The 19,261-nt window shown below is 35.3% G+C and overlaps 1 protein-coding gene across 1 annotated transcript in view; it reads left to right on the top strand.

The window, feature by feature from the left end:
• The window catches only part of LOC149424869 (zwei Ig domain protein zig-8-like), a 157,117-nt gene that overhangs the window by 87,569 nt on the left and 50,287 nt on the right, over positions 1 to 19,261 (top strand). The window contains exons 3-4 of the mRNA XM_089650837.1: positions 3,086 to 3,296; positions 15,005 to 15,132. Coding sequence (XP_089506963.1) covers positions 3,086 to 3,296; positions 15,005 to 15,132 — 339 coding nt within the window. The remainder of the gene's footprint in view (positions 1 to 3,085; positions 3,297 to 15,004; positions 15,133 to 19,261) is intronic.

The following is a 19,261-nucleotide window of genomic DNA, read 5'->3' as shown; positions in this document are numbered from 1 at the left end:
GTATATCGACATCCCTTCCGATTGAAAATAAAATTTCATAAAGATGGTGAAACACAATTCTCATCTTGAAATGTAATGAAGAATCTTCCTGACTTTGGATCACGCTCACATTTCATTTCTTGTGTTCTTCTTTATTCGATTATTTTGGCTTAAACGTCAATTCAGTTGTGCTTTGTTATTTTAGGAAGACATATAAATTAAATACTACCCAATACCATATTAAATTGCAACCTCCTAAAATTAAAATAATCTTATTAGAATAGTTGTAGAAGCCATTTGAGGTTTAGTTTGTACATGTTACTTACTTATGACCTATGTTGTACCTCTAACAAGAAGTTGGCCAAAGTCCACCCTGAGACAAAGTTAGAAACAAAATGTAACTATTCAACATAATTCGTACTTTCAAGGAAATTGAAACTTCACTGCGAAGTAATGAATCAGTTTCCCGGAAGCCTTAATATGCCCTGAAGAAGGAACGGGCTTCTCAGCAACATGATGAATTTATCCTCAAATAAAGCGGTGTGTACAATGTTATTTTGAGTTGATTAATTTATATTGTTTTATCAAAGCAAAGCAAATACATGTAGATTTACTTAGTAAACCATTTTAATTTCCAAGTCTCCCTTTATTCTAGTGGAGTAATGACAATAGTAGTGTAATGAATTATCTAATCAATTAGTTGTCTAAGCTGCGTGAAATCCGTTTCAATTAACTCGAATTAACTTTTAATTTAAAGGTGTCATTTTCAGCATTAGAACTGATTGTTTGAAGAATTCAGAGAAACGATAAAGTACATACCTATAATATTTTAACAGAAAATTATACTCTTACACCACGCTTACCTCTCACTTTGACCTACAGCCCTGAGAAAGATTCAGGCTAAAAAATTAGGTAACAATTTATAAAACCATTGTTAGATTGGCTGTACAAGTAAATCGATAAAATAATTTACCTGACAAAATCTTCGAAATTCATTATTTATAAGTAACAGACTTTTTTAAACGGAAAATGCTCTTCAAAATGGCACTACTCAAAACAACCCGCACAGTAATCTCAATAACTTCACTTTTAATGGTGCGCTTTGTTCTACGCACTGCAAGGAGTTTTCGAGATACACGGGTTCTCATAGTTTCATTTAATTCCTTAGTAAGGAGTAGACTTGAAAGTGGGTCGGTAATTTAGAGTCCACACCAGGTAAAGTATTTTCTCATGTTGGAGAGAGTTCAGAAGAAATTGTTGAGATTTCTCTAAATGGGGGAGTATGGCTACTATCCGAGGCTCTATCTAACCGACTTTCTTTTGGGTATTGTTAATCTTCTGGCCGAGATTCACAGATATTTATATTAAAGGTACACTTTGGTGCTGATAATGTTATATCGTAACAACGAGAATTTTACAGAGTTTAGTATCTAACTAGAGCTATGGACAGAGAGAGCTAAACTATCTACTTCATCTTCTGTCTCTCTCACATATACTACTGAAGTTAAAACAGACTCTAAAACTTTTCTCACAGGTATGGTCGGAATGAACTATCTACGGGTCAGGAGGGATGTGCGCATAGCTACACATTTTTAAGACTGATTCGTGGATGGTTTGAAAACACAATCATCATGGAGATCATTTCTATGTTCCCGATGGTTATCTCCGTTACCGACAACATAGACTGTTCTATCTCCCAGCCTGCAGGACTAACTTGCCAATGGTAATGCCGGTGGGGAGAGCAACTTGCAGTTGAACAGAATAAATTCGGATATTAACATTTTTAGCAACAACAAAGCTGCTTTTAAAATGCAAGCTCTGTTTTTACTAGTGTGGTTGATGTACCCACAGTTTATATTTATGTAAGAATTTTCCATAACAAACGTATTTAAAAACGAATTCAAATGAACAGTTTTGCAATGTTTTAAAAATTAATAAATAATGAATTGAATAAGTGGATGGTGGAATTTCTCTCCCCTCTGAGTTAGTTGGGTAGAGCCTAGAGTTGTAGAGTTGTAGCCCTTGGGTACAGAAATCTCAACAAACTTTTTTTGAACTCTGTACAACATAAGGTATTCTGCCCCAAGAGGATACCAAATAGTTAGAAGCTTTTTACGTACCTTATAGAAGATTTCTTGTATTTCTATCCGGACTTCCATCTTCTAGGTCTTTCATTTATCTTGTTGCAGTGTTAGGGTTTATCATCAGAACATCTAAACAGTTTAATGATTCACATGCAATGATATCCATGTTCGACTGTCTATTAGAAGAAACCTAGACTGAGCCAGTGGTGTGTGAACTCCGCACCAAACTAAATACATAAAAATGCTGGAAAAAATCCATAAAAAAAAATCTCAGGTATATTTTATATGCGGACGCATGAAACTCATCCGAGTTTGCAAATCTTTGCAATACTTTGGGAGGCGGGAATGGTTACCGCCTCCCCGTGAACCATTCATTAGCTAACCAATATCTCTGCCATAGGTCACCAAAGTGCTTCATTACGTTTGGTGACTTAGCAGAGGTGCCCGGGTTCATGAGGTGAAGATTATCTAGGTCTTGGCGGTGGTTGCGTCTTTTCACCCATTGTGTGTCGGACCGGATTTGGAGAGACTAGTTGAGGGAGATCTTTAACTCTCTAGCAGGACTCTCTCGACCCATTGCATTGCGACGCAGTGAGAGGGATGAATTCAAACATCCATCACTCCTAGGCACACTGAACCCCAGATCCCATCACTCACTCCTTTTTCCTTCCCAGATAGCCCAGTCCTTTTGGAATGCTATGGCTTACACAACATTGCCTCAGCTCCAGTCGTTCAGAATTATTTTTATTCAACTACATACTTCAACGCGCACTAATCAGCATCGTAAAGGCATCGCATCGTCTCGGAAAAGTTACTGAATAAGGTGAGGCCGTGGTGACCTGATGCCGAGCTCTTATGTGTGTGATAATCTTAACAAATGTTCTAACATAGCATAGATATGTGGAACGCTGTTATTGAAATAAATTTCTAAAACAATTTTTAATCACTTATTCTCCCAAATGTTCATGTTAAAATAATAAATCTTTTACTGTAAAATAAACAAATATATTTGTTTTATGCAGGTATCCTGGATAAGACACCGGGATCTGCACATCCTGACGGTGGGCAGTTATACGTACACGTCGGACCAGCGGTTCCAAACCACGCACCGGCCCGAGACGGACGACTGGGTGTTGCACATCAAGTGGGCACAGCTGCGCGACGCCGGCATGTACGAGTGCCAGGTCTCCACGCAGCCCGTCCGCAGCTACTTCGTCAATCTCAACATCGTCGGTGAGTCACCTCTTATCTCTTATTTAAACATACATCTTTCTGTGTTTAATTAATGTATGATTGGTGGTTACATGGACTGTAAATGAAAATAGAAGTTCATTCGATCGGATTAAAATCACTGGGAAAAAAAGGAGAAATGGATAAAGCCTCACCATTGATGTTAGTTTCTTGAAAAATTCATCACATAGATTACATAAAATAACCTCATGTAACCACAATTGATTTTGTAATGTATGGAACTAAACCACAAAACAACACTTATTATGACTGATGCACGATTCAAAAGATTGATTTGAGTTAAAAGGCGAATATGCGAGCGATGCATAGTTTTGCCATCACAAAATTTCGTTTAAATCATGACATGCGTGTTGCAATAACATGTATGTACAATAACTTTCCATATCACTGGCATAAGTACCTAGGTTGTTTCAGTCTTCTTTCTTCCCAGGTAGGACTTTAAGGAAAGAGAGAATCAAAGGGAGAAGACGATATTTTGAACACGACTTTGGGTTATGGAATAGACCCAAAGCTGTTTCAATATTCACTCAGGCTTATAGTAGTTCTTTATGGATGATGATGGTTAATTGATACAACGTGGTAATTATTAGTTACAAACCACCCAAGTTATTATTATGTTTGCGATTTGTTCGCATTCCCTAAAGGCTTCCGACGAACGGAAAATTATTTATAACAACAAAACAGAAACGGGAAATTAACGATCAAGAACAAAAAACTCTCGCAAATACCCATTTCAAAATAATTGTATTTTGCTTTGTAAGCACGGGGTTTCGGCGAAAATTTTTGAGCACAAACTTTACAAGCCGTCATTCTAATTGAAATGTCAAAATCATGTTTATTGTGCCCAAGTAAAAGTAGAAACGAATAAATATTGTAATGAAACTCAGCCGAGCAAATACTTTCAAAACTTCAAAGAAATGGAAAACAGGGAATATTTCCGCGGGCGTTAATTGCTTGCAAGAGCCTAGCATGGGACGTAAGTTGGTACAAACATCTCATCCGAAATCTTTCTCTAGGAAAGCGTCAAACACCTCTTAAGCGCTTTATTCTCCTGATCGTTAACTTTGTATTCTATCGGCCCCGGCAGTGTCAGGACAAGTTGTGTCGTAAACAAACTTCCAAGTCGAAGGTCCGAGGCAATAAATATTTAGCGAAGCACTTCCATAATCTGCCGTCACGACTAGTTAGTTAGTTCCGCTTCCTTATTTAAAGTTCCCGCGCATTGAAAAACTTAGGGAATATTCCGCCATGTGACGGCAAAACGGGAGTGCCTGGAGGTGGGATGATTCGCCATCAAATACTTTTCGAATCAAAGTTGTCGCGTCTCGAAATAACAGCAGCCGGCGGAGAACTTTGGACACTTAAGGGATTCGGAAAAATTGCTGTAATCTCAGTAAAATATTGCAAGTGGTGCCTTTTTAATAACATCCCTTTGTTCACAGTGGACGCTAAAACGACAAAATAAAAGTAACAAATACACCATGCAAAATGTACAGGCATATTAAATGTGATTTTGAAGTTTTAGATATTACAAACGTATTTGAACCGGTGAAGGAGAAGGTTAATAATACATTTATGTTGGTAAGTTCTTTAGAATCGCAAATATTGTTTTGGTTGAAAACAAAAATTCCACTAAGCTTATTTTTTTCTCACATTTAATTATGTTTAAGTTTGTGAATCCGCCGAATTTAAATTAAATATAATTTTGTGATATTTCGCTCTAATCAAGGGTTAATTACTGCTTTTTCGAGTAGTTTAAACATCTATATAAACGGGGACATGATAAACCTATGCGTTTGGAGTTACATATATGTACCGGACTTATATAAACAAATTCTGAAATAATTCGACGGAGGACTTTTATAGACCAAAACGTCGACGTGGCAAGGAGTGGACGTTTTCTAATGCCCGAACTCCAAATTATATTGGAAGAAATGACAAGCAATTTTACCTATATACCTTCATATATATGTCTGTTTTAAAAAAAATGGATTACTGATTAGTGAAAATGTATAATTTTTTTATTAGTACCTACTCATAGATAAATACATATTATAATATTAATAATCTGTACACATTGAAAAAAATGTTTTCATATTATGGCTATACTCACTAGTTTAGGAAAATCAAGTTTTGTCACAACTTTACAAATTTTGTCATAAAAAAGTACCTATGCTATTAAAGCGAAATACTGGTACGTTTCCCTTTGAAAACAAAAGGGAAACGTATCAAGAGAACGATAAATCTTCATCACATCAAACGCCTTACTTATATCGCATACCTCCAGATACAACCGATCTTGTAGGTAACTGATTGATTGTCTGAAATTGCGCATCGAAATCTAAACAGACGGAAAAAAGGTGTCCACTGTTAAAAATAATATAACAAATACAATTGACGTCACTGGCTGCACAGTAGACTCTATAATATAAGAGTACCTTTTCTTATAATATCTCAATGGACAACGGAAGATGCTACCTAAAAATCGAGTAGGCACATTAGGCAAATAAAATGAAACGTTGCTTTCTTAAAAATTACTTTCCACTATATTGTGTAGTATAAAAATGCTGTGTTACATCTGAAAGGATGGTCTTGGACCTTAAAGGACCAAGGGGCTATTAGAGGAAGATGTTATGGTTCAAGGTATCCTTTCAAACTGTGAAAGGGATATATGCGCATGGCCCATTCAATAATATACTCCACGTACAATGTTAAAAGGTTTTTTTGACAAAGCACTACAGGTTGCCGAGCAAAATGGAAGTAGGTACATCAAAAACGAAGTACATGATAATATATTAGGATGTTAACATACATTTGAAAGAATATTCTTTAGAATGCTGGCTTTTTCGGCAGTGAAAATGATCTGCCATCGACCAATTTGGGTGTAAATATTCTAGTTCTCATTGCTAAGGAACCTGGCATTAGGTCCATCTGATATCTATCTGCACAGATCACGAACCTGTTCTACATGGAAATATTATCAGTGTGACGTATGGATTTTTCTTTTGTATTCCGCCAAGTTCAATACATCTAAAATACGCAAGAATTAGTTTTAACAAGTTGTAGTCTATTTTGGATGCCTTGCTCCTCTGGGTCTGGCTGTGGACTGATCTAAAAATTGCAATGTGACTTCCTACCATCTTTTGTGTCTTTTATTATATTTACCACCATGTAAATATAATTAAAGACACAAAAGGTGGTAGACACAAATTCTGCCTTAACCTAAGAGAATTAGTCCATTTTTTGGTAATACAAAGAATATGGGTTACATATAGATTATACAGATCTTACAAAATATTATGTAATGTCAATATTGGTCAAACATACCTTATCAGAAAAGAGGAACTATTGTCCAATTATTGAGCCACGGTTTTATACTTATTTATTATTATTTTATTTACTTGTTCAGATTAGTTGATAAAACAGCGCAATTCAGAAGGGAGATTAATGTATTTTTTGTGGCCTTGTAAATATGATGGTTTTGTATTTGGTATTGTTTTAAAATTAGTCGTAATAAATTCATTTCCATTTCACATTAGTTTGTGGAATTCTTGATATTCGTTGATTTTTTTTTATACATTTTGATAATGGAAGCTTGCTTAAATATGTCAGCGAAATTTGGTACAATTGTATTAAAAAGTATTTATTTTATGATGATTCCATGCGAAACTTTTACTGAGTTTAGATTATTTTTGTAAGATCCTCCCCAACGTGTAATTCCGTAGATAAGCAAAGAGTTAATAATGGCATAGAACACATTTTTGATTATGTTCACATTTATTAACCTGATAATTTACATAATACATTTCCTTTTTCTGTTTACAAGTTCTGAAACATAGCTATTCCACTTTAGGTTTTGATCAATGATCTCAGCGTGCCAAATATTAAATTCCAGAAAAAGTGTTGATTACAATACAAATATGCTGTTTAGAGTTTATATTGTCACATTTTTCATTGTGGATATTAACGTTCTATAATTAAGTGTAAGTAGGTTATTATCGAACCGTGATTTTTAAGTTTTAATATCTTGATTTGCAATTTAACCCTTTTTTAATAATACAGTATTTATTTTTTATTATTTTAATTTCTTGCAAGAGCAATCCCGATGAGTTACAAAACTCATTGTAGGACGAGAGAAACTGACAATACATAGGTGGGAGTTAATAGGCACAATTGTTCATCGGTATTTCGATAGCAAAATTATAAGTTCTACTAACAAAACAGTCAAAAAATAGAAAAAAAGGTAGGTTAAGTAGAACAAACAAGAAGAAAAAAAAGGAAAACAGACACAAGCACAAAGCCAAGGTAAGAATTCACAAGAAGGTACTTACCCACTAATACATTGTTAAAAATAGATTAAGCTCGATTACAAATACAGTGTATAGAAAGGAGAGAGAGAAAAAAACAAAAGAAAGTACAACACGACAAGAATTACCCAATTTCGTTTTTATATGTTTTTAAAAAAACCTTACTTTGAATTCTTGGATTATGCTGTATGCTTTCATACATATCTGGAAGAGAGTTATAGACTGTGTAGGCAATATAGTTATGAGATTTTATTCCATATTTCGTAGTACGTGTTGCGTAGGAATGCAGAGTTTATTGTTATTCCGAGTATTGTGGTAATGGATTGATGTGAAGGTTGATTGTTAGGTATTTTGTAGGATGGTGATCGTGATTTCATGTTTGGGAAGGACTGTTATTGGAAGGATACCGGAAATTGAATAGATGTACTCGACAATTGTATCCCATGGAAGACCAAGAAAATTTCTGAGAGCTCGGTTTTGGACCACCTGCAGATCAGCTATAAGTTTCTTTGAAAGCCATGACATAATACACAAAAGTAAGTAAATGAGCAGTGGCGGCCGGTGGTCAAAATATGTGGAGGTTCACCGGATTACAACATTAAGTCAGAAAATAAATTAAATAAAGGTACATACGTATTTATAAAGAAGTTCTATTCTCCGCTCATTTTTTTTAGCGAAGACCTCTATGATTCTCGTGTTAAAATCAGGCATAGACTGAATAAACCTTTTTTCAATGCTTAACACTGATATTGCGTTTAGTCTGTCCGGGCTCAACGTGTATAAAAAGGATGTTATTCTTTTTAACGTTGAGAAACATCTTTAGCTTTCAACTGAGGTCATCCCAAAGGTCATGAATGGTGAACACACGTTTTAGTAATTTCACAGTCTCGAAAAAGTCTTCTAATAAACAAGTAGGTACTATAAAAAAGTTGTAAAATTGATAAAGCGCGTTAGCTTTTGAAAAATCGTCGCGGGCGTAAATTGCACAGAGTTTACCTTTTAACTGAACTTTATTTAGGAAGTCATATGTTTTAAGCTTCACATTTAAATCATGTTCTGGGAAATTTGACCTGTATCGATTTTTATTAACTAGCTCATTATGGTGTTTAACTTAGGCACGGTAGACTGAATCCAATTGCATTCTTATGTCAACTTTTCCTAGAACTTTTAAGCCCAAAATTTTTTGTAAATGTAAGCGACAAGAATTATGTTTTTTGATTTTTTCAGAAAGGTGAGTTACATCAGTAACACCGCTGATTGTCCAAACTGAATCAACATCGTACATTAAATACGGAAAACAAAATAAACTATTCAATTGATCACATCCACAATGCCACGAAGCTTTGTTATACATTGTTTTGTTAAATGATCGAGTAAACTTCTTCGATCCAGATTTGCACTCTTGTTTTATTATCAGTTCAGGTTTAGGTGAACCGGCATTTTTTATTATCACTTTGTTTTCAAATCTCGACCTATTGTTCTTAATGTATTCCACATTCAAACTCATTCCTAATGTATACGTTGAACAAACACAGAGTAATCATAAATTATTATAACCTGCAATTGATATGCCTTATTAATAATTGATATACAAGATCGACATAACCTGCAATTAAACTTCAAAACTTTCGCAGAGTAAGAAAAGTTTTAAATTCAACAGACAATACAATGCCCGGCAACGGCGAGTACTGACTGAACTGATAATAAGTAATCTGACCATCACTCATCTCTTAATGACAAGTTTTATCTTGTATGCTTGTATCGAAGAAGCGGAACATTCGCTGAAAAATAGCAGATGGTAAATTGAAACCACGATTTCGAAAATAATATCAAACATACGCGTTTTAGTTTAACTTTCTTCTGAATAAACCGTTCCTTCTGATGTGGTGGTAAAACCCCGAACGCCGTCCTTGATATGGTATTATTTGCAAAGAATAGTATGCACTGGTATGTACCCACGCTTTCGACTGTTCCACAGAATATGCGACAAAGCAGTTAAATTTTGGATCGCAATCGAAAACGAACTGCTACGAACATAGGCACAAGTCAAAGTCGGTCTGCAAGTTAAGCGCGCTTAATAAGTAGGTACCTTTTGAATGAGATATTATAACCGAACCGAGTTTCGTATTGTGATTAGCCATGTCGGAAATCTTGTTGGTTGTTCGGCGCTCGGGAGCACATATTGGCTGGCCGCCACTGTAAATGAGTGGGTAGTAATTCTTGAAGCCTATACATATGTATCATCTGCATAATACATAATTATGGGTTATTTTTTGATTATTTATAAGAATTGAATTTGTAAGTTAGATTGGTAGGTATGTGTTCGCGCTTAGAAGCTGCAGACACGCATCTATTTAAGCTCCCAGATTTAAATTCTCCTGAAAGGGTAGTTCTTATACTAGTGTTCTTAAAGTGTGTCCTTATAAGTGAAATATGCCAAATTATGTGTTTTTTATGTTAAAATAATTGTATAGTGTAAATTCTGATAGATATGACATTTTCAAATATTGAATGTAAAAGTTTTATTCAAAAACTTTTTAGCAGACATAGTTTGTTGAATGGTGCAGTGCGAGTTCACAGATGCATGCCACATGTTTTCTGCTGGGACGGTGCGATGACCGATATAAGGGTACGTTGTATTTTTTGTGTGAACTTTCGAAATGGGTCGTAAGGGCCATAAATCATGATAAGATATACTTTGGACGAATTGTGTGCTTTACGACCCTTGCCAGTTAAAAACAATATTAATAGTGATAATGGCAGTGATAATGACAAAAACCATAGTAATAATGATAATAACAATAGTGTACTATTTTCCCGACGTAAGGGAAGAAAACGAGGGTGTAGAGCCGGGAGGAAAGTTAAGCTAGTTAAAATCTTGCGTTTAGCACAAACCAGGAATGCTCGTCCGCCTAAGTTTTTAACCGTTGCCGCCTGGAATGCGCGATCCATTGGAAACAAACACGATGATATTGTGGATCTGATACGTGACAAAGGTATTCACATTTTGGCGCTATCGGAGACTTGGCACGAAAATGCAGACTCACTTTCAATCAAAAACCTTCGATCAAACGGGTTCTCGGTTTATGAAGCTGCAAGGCCCATTAAAGATGATACAACGAACATTAATTTTACAAATCATGGGGGAGTTGCAATTGTAGCGCAAAGTGGTATTCGTTTAGACAGTATAGGGATACGTCAGATTTATACTACTTTCGAGTTCGTCAGTTGCAAGGCTTCTGCCAATGGTGCATCCCTCGTCATAATCTCCATCTACCGTCCCGGGTCGTGCGCACCGACTGCAATTTTTTTTAATGAATTCAGGTCTCTCCTAGAATGCACCTCCAACTACAACTGTGATGTTATCATTTTAGGAGATGTAAATATTCACCTAGAAAAGAAAACTGATCTCATGTCCAAAAAATTCACCAAAATCCTGTGTGACTTCGGCTGCGAGCAGTGGGTAAACTCAGCTACTCATGATGCAGGAGGTACACTTGATGTAATCATTTCCCGAGTTGGGTCTCCCCCGAATAGAACTCACGTGACTGACATTGGACTATCGGATCATCGTCTCGTCACATCCGTGTTTGCCTTCGATCCTCCAAAATTGGAGTTTAAATCCGTTATCTCTAGAAATTGGAGAGAATTCGACTTCGAGGCATTTTGCAATGAACTGAAAATCTCACCGCTCTGTGATAAGGAAAAGTTTTGTAAATACCAGGTAGAAGAGTTAGTAATTCTTTATAATTCTACTCTACTAGCATTACTTGACAAAAATGCGCCTTTCACAGAGAAGGTCTGCCGCATTCGAAATGGCTGCAAATGGTTCGATGCTGAATGTCTCAAGAAGAAAAGGGAAATGCGAAAATTCGAGAGGTTGTACAGACGAAACCCGACTTTCAGCAATCGGCAACTTTGGATTGCGAAACAAAATGCTTACAAGGAAGAAGTAACGCAGAAAAAATCCAACTTTTGGTGTGAACAAATTGAGGCAGAAAAGGACCCTCGAAAACTGTGGCAAAATATAAAAACTTTATGTGGAGAGAGCAACATCCATTGATTCCTCTCTTGAAGCGGATAGTCTTGCGACATATTTTAGGAGTAAAGTCGAAAAAATTCGGGCTCTCGGTGGGGTAGGATTGCCTTCTGTCGCAGCAACAACTCCGCTCACTGGTAACTTCACTACTTTTGCAGCAGTAACTGAAGAAGATGTCGTACGTGCTGTAAAGTCTTGCCCAAACAAGCAATGCGCTCAAGACCCCATACCGACCTGGTTCTTAAAGAAATGTCTCCCGGATATAGCACCTGTAATTACCGAAATTATCCGGAAGTCTCTTGTAAATTCACTTGTACCGGGATCACTTAAAAAATCAATTATAACTCCAATACTAAAAAAACAAAATCTTAATACTGATAATACAGATAATTACAGGCCAATATCCAACCTACCATTCCTATCAAAACTGCTTGAGAAAATCGTTGCCAAACAATTAGTGGGGTACTTGAACTCCGCTGGTCTGTTTGCCAAAAATCAATCCGCTTATCGACGGTTTCATTCAACGGAAACTGTTCTTTTGCGGGTTGTTTCAGACTTGATCATCGGGATGGAAGCAGGTAAGTTGGGTTTGATATCTGTTCTTGACATGAGTGCGGCATTTGACACAGTAGATCATAGTATTTTACTAAATGTGCTTGAAACCGAATTTGGCGTTCGAGGTGATGCACTCCAATGGATGACATCGTACCTGTCTGGACGAGTAGCCTCAGTCACTTTCAATAAATGTACATCACCTGAAACTCCCATAGAATTTGGAGTTCCCCAGGGTTCTGTCCTAGGCCCCATTCTCTTCATTCTCTATACGAATCGTCTTGAACGACTAATTCACTCAGCTGGCTTTGAATCACAAGGCTACGCAGATGATCGTTTGATTTTCAAGTTTTGTTCTCCGGACGAAAAAGACGTCCTTAAAAACCAGGTGGTTAGCCTCATTAACACAATCTCAAGTTGGATGTCTGTCAATAAACTTAAACTAAATCCCACAAAGACAGAATTTATGTGGATAGCTTCCCCTGGAAGGCAAGCTCTCCTTGACTTCAGTCCAATCCGTATTCAGGATACGGATATAATCCCTTCTGCAGAAATAAAATTTCTAGGTTTCACTATGGACAATATTCTTTCTCTTGAATCGCAAATTTCAAAAGCTGTGAGTTCTGGTTTTTTCCATTTAAGGCAGATAAAATCAATCAGGAGATGCCTTCCCTCTGATGGAGCAAAGTCACTCATAAATTCGTTCGTCGTCTCACGTATGGACTATTGCAATAGTGCATATGCCGGCCTACCTCAGAAATAAATCAGTAGAATCCAGTCAGTTTTTAATGCTGCGGCAAGAATGATTTTTGGTGAATCTAAGTATTGCCGTATAACCCCACTTCTAAGGGATCGCCTTCACTGGCTTCGATGCCCTGAAAGAATAGAGTTTAAGATCTGCTTAATGACCTTCAAAGCATTGCAAGGAATGGCGCCAGCATATATATCGGAACTATGTATCCGACAAAACTTAAGCAATAGACAGCTTACTCTAAGGTCAGCAGATCTAGATATTAGTAATCGTCTAATCGAACTTTCTAGGTCAAATCGAGCTGTTTACTATGATCGTTCTTTTAGTGTAACAGGCCCTCTCATCTGGAATAGACTTCCCTCAGCTCTTACCAATCTCCAGAATTTGGCTGAATTTAAACGAGCTTTAAAAACAAAATTATTTGAAAAATCTTACCATTTATAAATTTTAACTTCTTTTCAATATTTATAATAAGCCATATTCTAAAACTTCCGGTAATTGTTTGGTTTCGGTTGTCTCCTTATTGTACCTTTTTAGTGTCTGCTCAGAAAATTCTCATTTCTGAGCAAAAACTGCCTCCTGTTTTATGTTATGTTTTAGTTTTAATATTCGTGTTTTGTCCTGTCCTACTGTTATTGTTATTCTAAGTTTTGTCATCACTTTGTATAAACAGTGTATTTAGTGTTATAATATTAGATCTGTATTGGGTAAGGCACACTGTAGGAATAATTTTAAGAACTATTAACACTGAATTACCATTTTTTTAAAGTTTGTTATACAAGTAGTTAAGCGCACTTGAAGTGAAATGACACTAAACTGCGCTATATAAATTCCATGTTATTATTATTATTATTAGGTAACTGAGAACTCATTTTGAATAGTCTGCGTCAGAGAATATCTCACCCAGGATAAAATCAATTTGGCATACAGTAATGATCCGATTGATTTAATGGCCGTACCTTTAAGTTAGTTTCGTACAGCAGGTGATCAATAATTCATGATCATGGAGAATCGGTGATACGAGAAGTTCTTAGTTTGTCAAAGAGTAGAGCATCGGTATCATATGGTCCTGTTAATTTCAAAATAGTAGTAAATAGCGAATGGTTAAAAGTAAAAAAAAACAATTCAGCTGTAATATTTGCTTTCATTTCTTGTAAAATCAATCAAATTTTAGGTTCCTCCGAACCAGCTCTTTAACCGTTAACCATTGTTTAGTCGGGAGACATGGCGATTTTTTTTTAGCACACGAACATAATTGACATTTTGTATGACAACTGGTCGTTTTTGGAGTCATTCTTACATTACAAAAACCATCTTTCCTTATTTTCCTTAATTAAATATGAAATGGATTCACAGTGAGATAAATACACAAACAACTATTTGGACAGTGCAAAATGTGTTTGTACTATTTCTAAACAACAGTTCAAAGAATCTATCTTTATTTTTTGAGTTCAGGATCAATAATAGTATATGTTTGATCAAATTCTTATATATATATACATACAATTCATACAATAAATACAAAAAATGCAATAAATACAATAAATCGAAAAAACGGTTTAGTGTCAACCAATTTTACTACCACGAAAAAAAAGAGTAGAACGTGAGAACGTTCACAATTATTACACTATTTAGAAATTTTTCTATTATATCCAAATTATTTAGATTAATAGAACCGCATGCGGATAAGTCAGTATTGATGGTAATCCGGTTTAAATCGGGGTTTCAGGCTGTTTCCTGACAAACTTTTAGTAAATTCATAACCATGTTCATGTACCTGTGTTTGTCTTGATAATATTATACAATGACAATGTAAGGTTTTTATGAACTCGTTTTCCGACATCGTGATAACACCCTGGTATTTTACTAAAAGTTTATCAGGGAACCTATCAATTCATTCATTAAAGGCCGGATCACGAATAATTTGAAGAGGCTCTCGTTCGGTAAAGCTCATTTTTACAATGTTATCCTTGAAGAAAACCCATTTTCATCGAGTGTCATCCCTTTCTACTGTAACCAAGTGTTTTCCCTTTTCCAACAGTTCCCACGGCGACCATCCTGGGGGGGCCAGATCTGCACGTAGGGCGGGGCAGCACAATCAACCTCACGTGTCTGCTGCGTTACAGCCCAGAGCCGCCCGCCTACATCTTCTGGTATCACAAAGATGAGGTAAGACTATGCATAATTTCTGGTTCTTCATTTTATTACGTTATGCTGGGATGGTTCTAAATAATGAACTATGCAAAAGAGAATGGAAAAAGAAGCTAAATATTGCATTTGTGTTTGTGTTACATGATAATAACTTAGGGTGGGATGTTTGACTCGTTTCTGCTTGTCTCATGATTGCTAATCTTGATGATTGGTGGCAAAATTTGATCAAATGCTGAAACGGGGTACCGTTTAATTTAAAAAAAAATCACAATGGCACCATCTGGAGAGTAAAAAAACATTGGCGCATTGGTCAATGTACTACTGTATGTTAACAAGTGGTGAACATTGGTTAAATTTGCATAGGCAATATACAGCTACATTTAAACATGTAGACAATAGTAGAAAACTTTTACGACATCGGCTATGTACCTACAAAGAGAATATGGCGCGATCAAGTGAATCCAATTTTTCAGTCGGGTTATCTCAAGAGTCGGTAAAATATAAGAGTTCGTATGAATAAAAAACGAGGAGTGTTTGACAAAGCAGAGTTGGTGGCGTTCACTCTCATCTACCATCTCCTATGGATGGTTAGTCAGTTAGTTCACAAAAACACAACTGTTTGTCAAGTCAGAAGCTCCCATAATTCCTCCATTAATCTTGTGTTGAAAATTTAGGCCAGTGAATTAAAATAATTCATTCGCTATCTATAAAGCTTTAAGATATCCACATTTACGAATACAAAAGCCCTACGCATTCGCAATTTTGGAGTTAGCGAATTAAATAAAAATCTTCTTCAAGCTAAACGATTCCAATAAAGAAAAAAAAAACAAAAAAATTATGTTTTGATGAAAATTAAGGCATTAAAAACATCAAAACAATCAACTTTATCAAAGATTACAATAACAAGGCCTTAGATCAGAAACAATAATCAGTTAACTTTATCAAAGATTACAATAACAAGTCCTTAGATCAGAAACAATAATCAGTTAACTTTATTAAAGATTACAATAACAAGGCCTTAGATCAGAAACAATAATCAGTTAACTTTATTAAAGATTACAATAACAAGGCCTTAGATCAGAGACAATAATCAGTTGACTTTATCAAAGATTAAAATAACAAGGCCTTAGATCAGAAACAATAATCAGTTAACTTTATTAAATATTACAATAACAAGGCCTTAGATCAGAGACAATAATCAGTTAACTTTATCAAAGGTTACAATAACAAGGCCTTAGATCAAAAACAATAATCAGTTAACTTTATCAAATTATTTTTTAATGATAAACTAATGTTTATAAGACAAGGTTTTTATTCATAGCACAAAGGATAACAAATTATTATAAGCATTAATTACTCGCCTAAAATTTCCATACAAATTGAAAATTGTGGTCCAGAGCTCCTGACCGGACATCAGAAGGTGCGGGTTCAATTCCCGTCGGCGGCATATATTTTTACTCGGGAGATATTTTCAATTTGTATGGATATTTCAGGCGAGTAATTAATGCTTCTAATAAATTTATCAAAGATTACAATAACAAGGTCGAAGATCAGAAACAATATTTCGCTGAATTCTTGATCGGTTAACTTTTCATACTTACGAGAATCTCTTTTATTTCAACGTGAAAAATTCCATCATAATAACTTTTACTGAAACTAAACACAAAATCTTCTAGGATCGGACATTTCATATTATCAGTTCATGGAACTTACTATGTTGAACGACATTAGACATCATAATTTATGAATTAGTCAAAGCACTGTAATTATTCTGGCAATTTTTTTTTCGAATCGATGTCAATTTCTTCATTTTTTTTCCATTGTATTCCATAACAATGACATCGGACGATGAGAAATTTTAATCTTAATATCTTAGCTGAATTCATTGGACACCATAAAGATGATATTGGATGAAACGTAATGTCATTCGTATGGGAAAGACTAAAATAAACTTGAATACCTGTTTCACGCATTTTATAATATAAATTAAGTCCCGTCATATTGGGAAGCACCTGACTGTTCACATGTGGTCACAAAACACGACTAAAGATTTAAGATGGTCTTTTACTGGGGCGATATTGAATGAAAAATAAACGAGAAAAGATGAATACCATTTGAGATTTTCACAGTTAAAAGAATTTAAGTGATTTATTTTTTGGGTTATTATGCCGTGTTGCGCTACCTCCTTCTTTAGTCAAAATTTAGGACAGCATTACAGAGTCCACAATCAGACACATCTGCCCTGATACCCAAAAAATAAATCACTATGAGACAGAAGATGAACAAAAATCCTTCATTAATTTTATTTCACGAATTGGAATAGATTGAGTAAGTGTACTTGTTCACTATTTCTATTGAAAGTCATGTGAATGGACTTTTAGAAATAATTAACGATTTGTACAAACAATCGTAGAATATTTACAAATAACGTATCTCTTTACACTGTACGTTATTATACAACAAATAAACGACACGGACAATAAAAAACTAAAATCCTTTGTCTATTTTCGTTTATGAATAGAAGTACGTTTGCGTATACCTTGAATGTTTCCTTTTAAATGGAAATGTGTATATTATGCCATGTCTTAAACCCCAAAACTTGAAAAACGGTATTCTATTAACCAGTTCCCAACCACAGGCACACCCGCCTGCGTGTTTTGTACCAAAGACTCTAAAAAGAAACTGGAAACCATATAAACAAAACTACTAAAGAGACGTTCGTTTAGTGAAGGTTTTGTTAATATGCGTCCCAAACGAAGTGGCCCACTAAACACTGAAGATACGCATCTTGTCCCGTATCATACCTTATTTAATTTTGTTACCTAGTTTAGGTTTGTTTTATGTTGTCATATCCCTAACGCATAAAGGTGTTTTGGGAGGATAAGACTATGTACGATTTTACCTGTCCAATAAATTACATATTATAATGTACTGTTCATTTCTCAATAATTAGCAATACTCTATATATACTAATGATGATAAGATTTCTATAATACTTCCGTTCATCTGAGATTACGGGTTTGTTTATTTTATTTTTTATTTTTTTTTTTAAAAAGAAAGACAAACATTCCCGTATTACGAATAACCTGACTATATTCGAAAATCTCCTGCTACCACCACAGTAAGTTGAAAATGTTGCTTGTGTTGTGATGGAGGACTTAGCCAGCCGAGGAATTGAACACACTACGCCTGGGTTATAATTATTTACAATGAATAGCTGGACTCCGTCCGTTCTATAGGGTGCTCTAAGTTAATTTGAAGTGGGGGGGGGGACGCTGATTAAAGATGCTCGTCTGTAGATCGGCTTACATCGACTATCTTCGTAACCATTCGGGTATTAGATCCCAACTTCCGACAGTTCGTCTCTAACATATGGTAATACTACCAACCCTAATGGAGACACCTTAAAACTACATAAATTATCTATCCCAACTTGAAATTAAACACTTTAACGGCATTGAAACTACATATAAATGTATTATAGTACATACTTTTTTACATTATCAAAAGTCAAAGTTAGCTAATAAAAAAAATGTACAAATGAATCGGGCAAAAATGATGATATTTACGGCAGTTAAGGCACAGACCCTATTAATTTTATTTTGGATTGTGATCAATAGCAAGGCTATTTAGGGTTGTGTAATAAAAATTAGACGCTTTTGAATATGGGATTTTGTAGAAAAACCGATCGAAGGTGTCAATTTTCCAGAAATTCATAAAAGTGATAATATTTCGTTAAATAACAATTTTATATTAAAGTCAAGTTGTGATATTCCGGCCGTCATGAGTTGGCCTATCAGCCTTTCAAAAGTCAACGTTAAATTTTCGGACATCCTATATACAGGGTGTATCGGCACGTACCCGACAAAATTTAACCAGCTATTCCTTAGCATATTTGGAGTAAAAAATCTTATTTGCACTTTGCTGTCCGGTAACGTTTTTTTTTAATAAAAAAATATTATTCATATTTTCGCCACATGTCACCACTGTTTTATCCTTTGTCAAAGTTTGAAAACCTATCTGGCAAATATTTTATTCGAATTCCGTTGAATAATGCACGTGTGTACCTATATTGGCGCACTTTTACAATCACAACGAAATGGCACGGCACCATTCGTCTCATTTTTAACTATCATTATTTAGTGTG

This window comes from Hesperophylax consimilis, chromosome 3 (assembly GCF_061612785.1).
Source record: "Hesperophylax consimilis isolate HC1 chromosome 3, BYU_Hcon_1.0, whole genome shotgun sequence".
Lineage (NCBI taxonomy): Eukaryota > Metazoa > Arthropoda > Insecta > Trichoptera > Limnephilidae > Hesperophylax > Hesperophylax consimilis.
The sequence above is the reverse complement of the archived record's forward strand: the minus strand, read 5'-3'. Positions and strand labels throughout refer to the sequence as shown.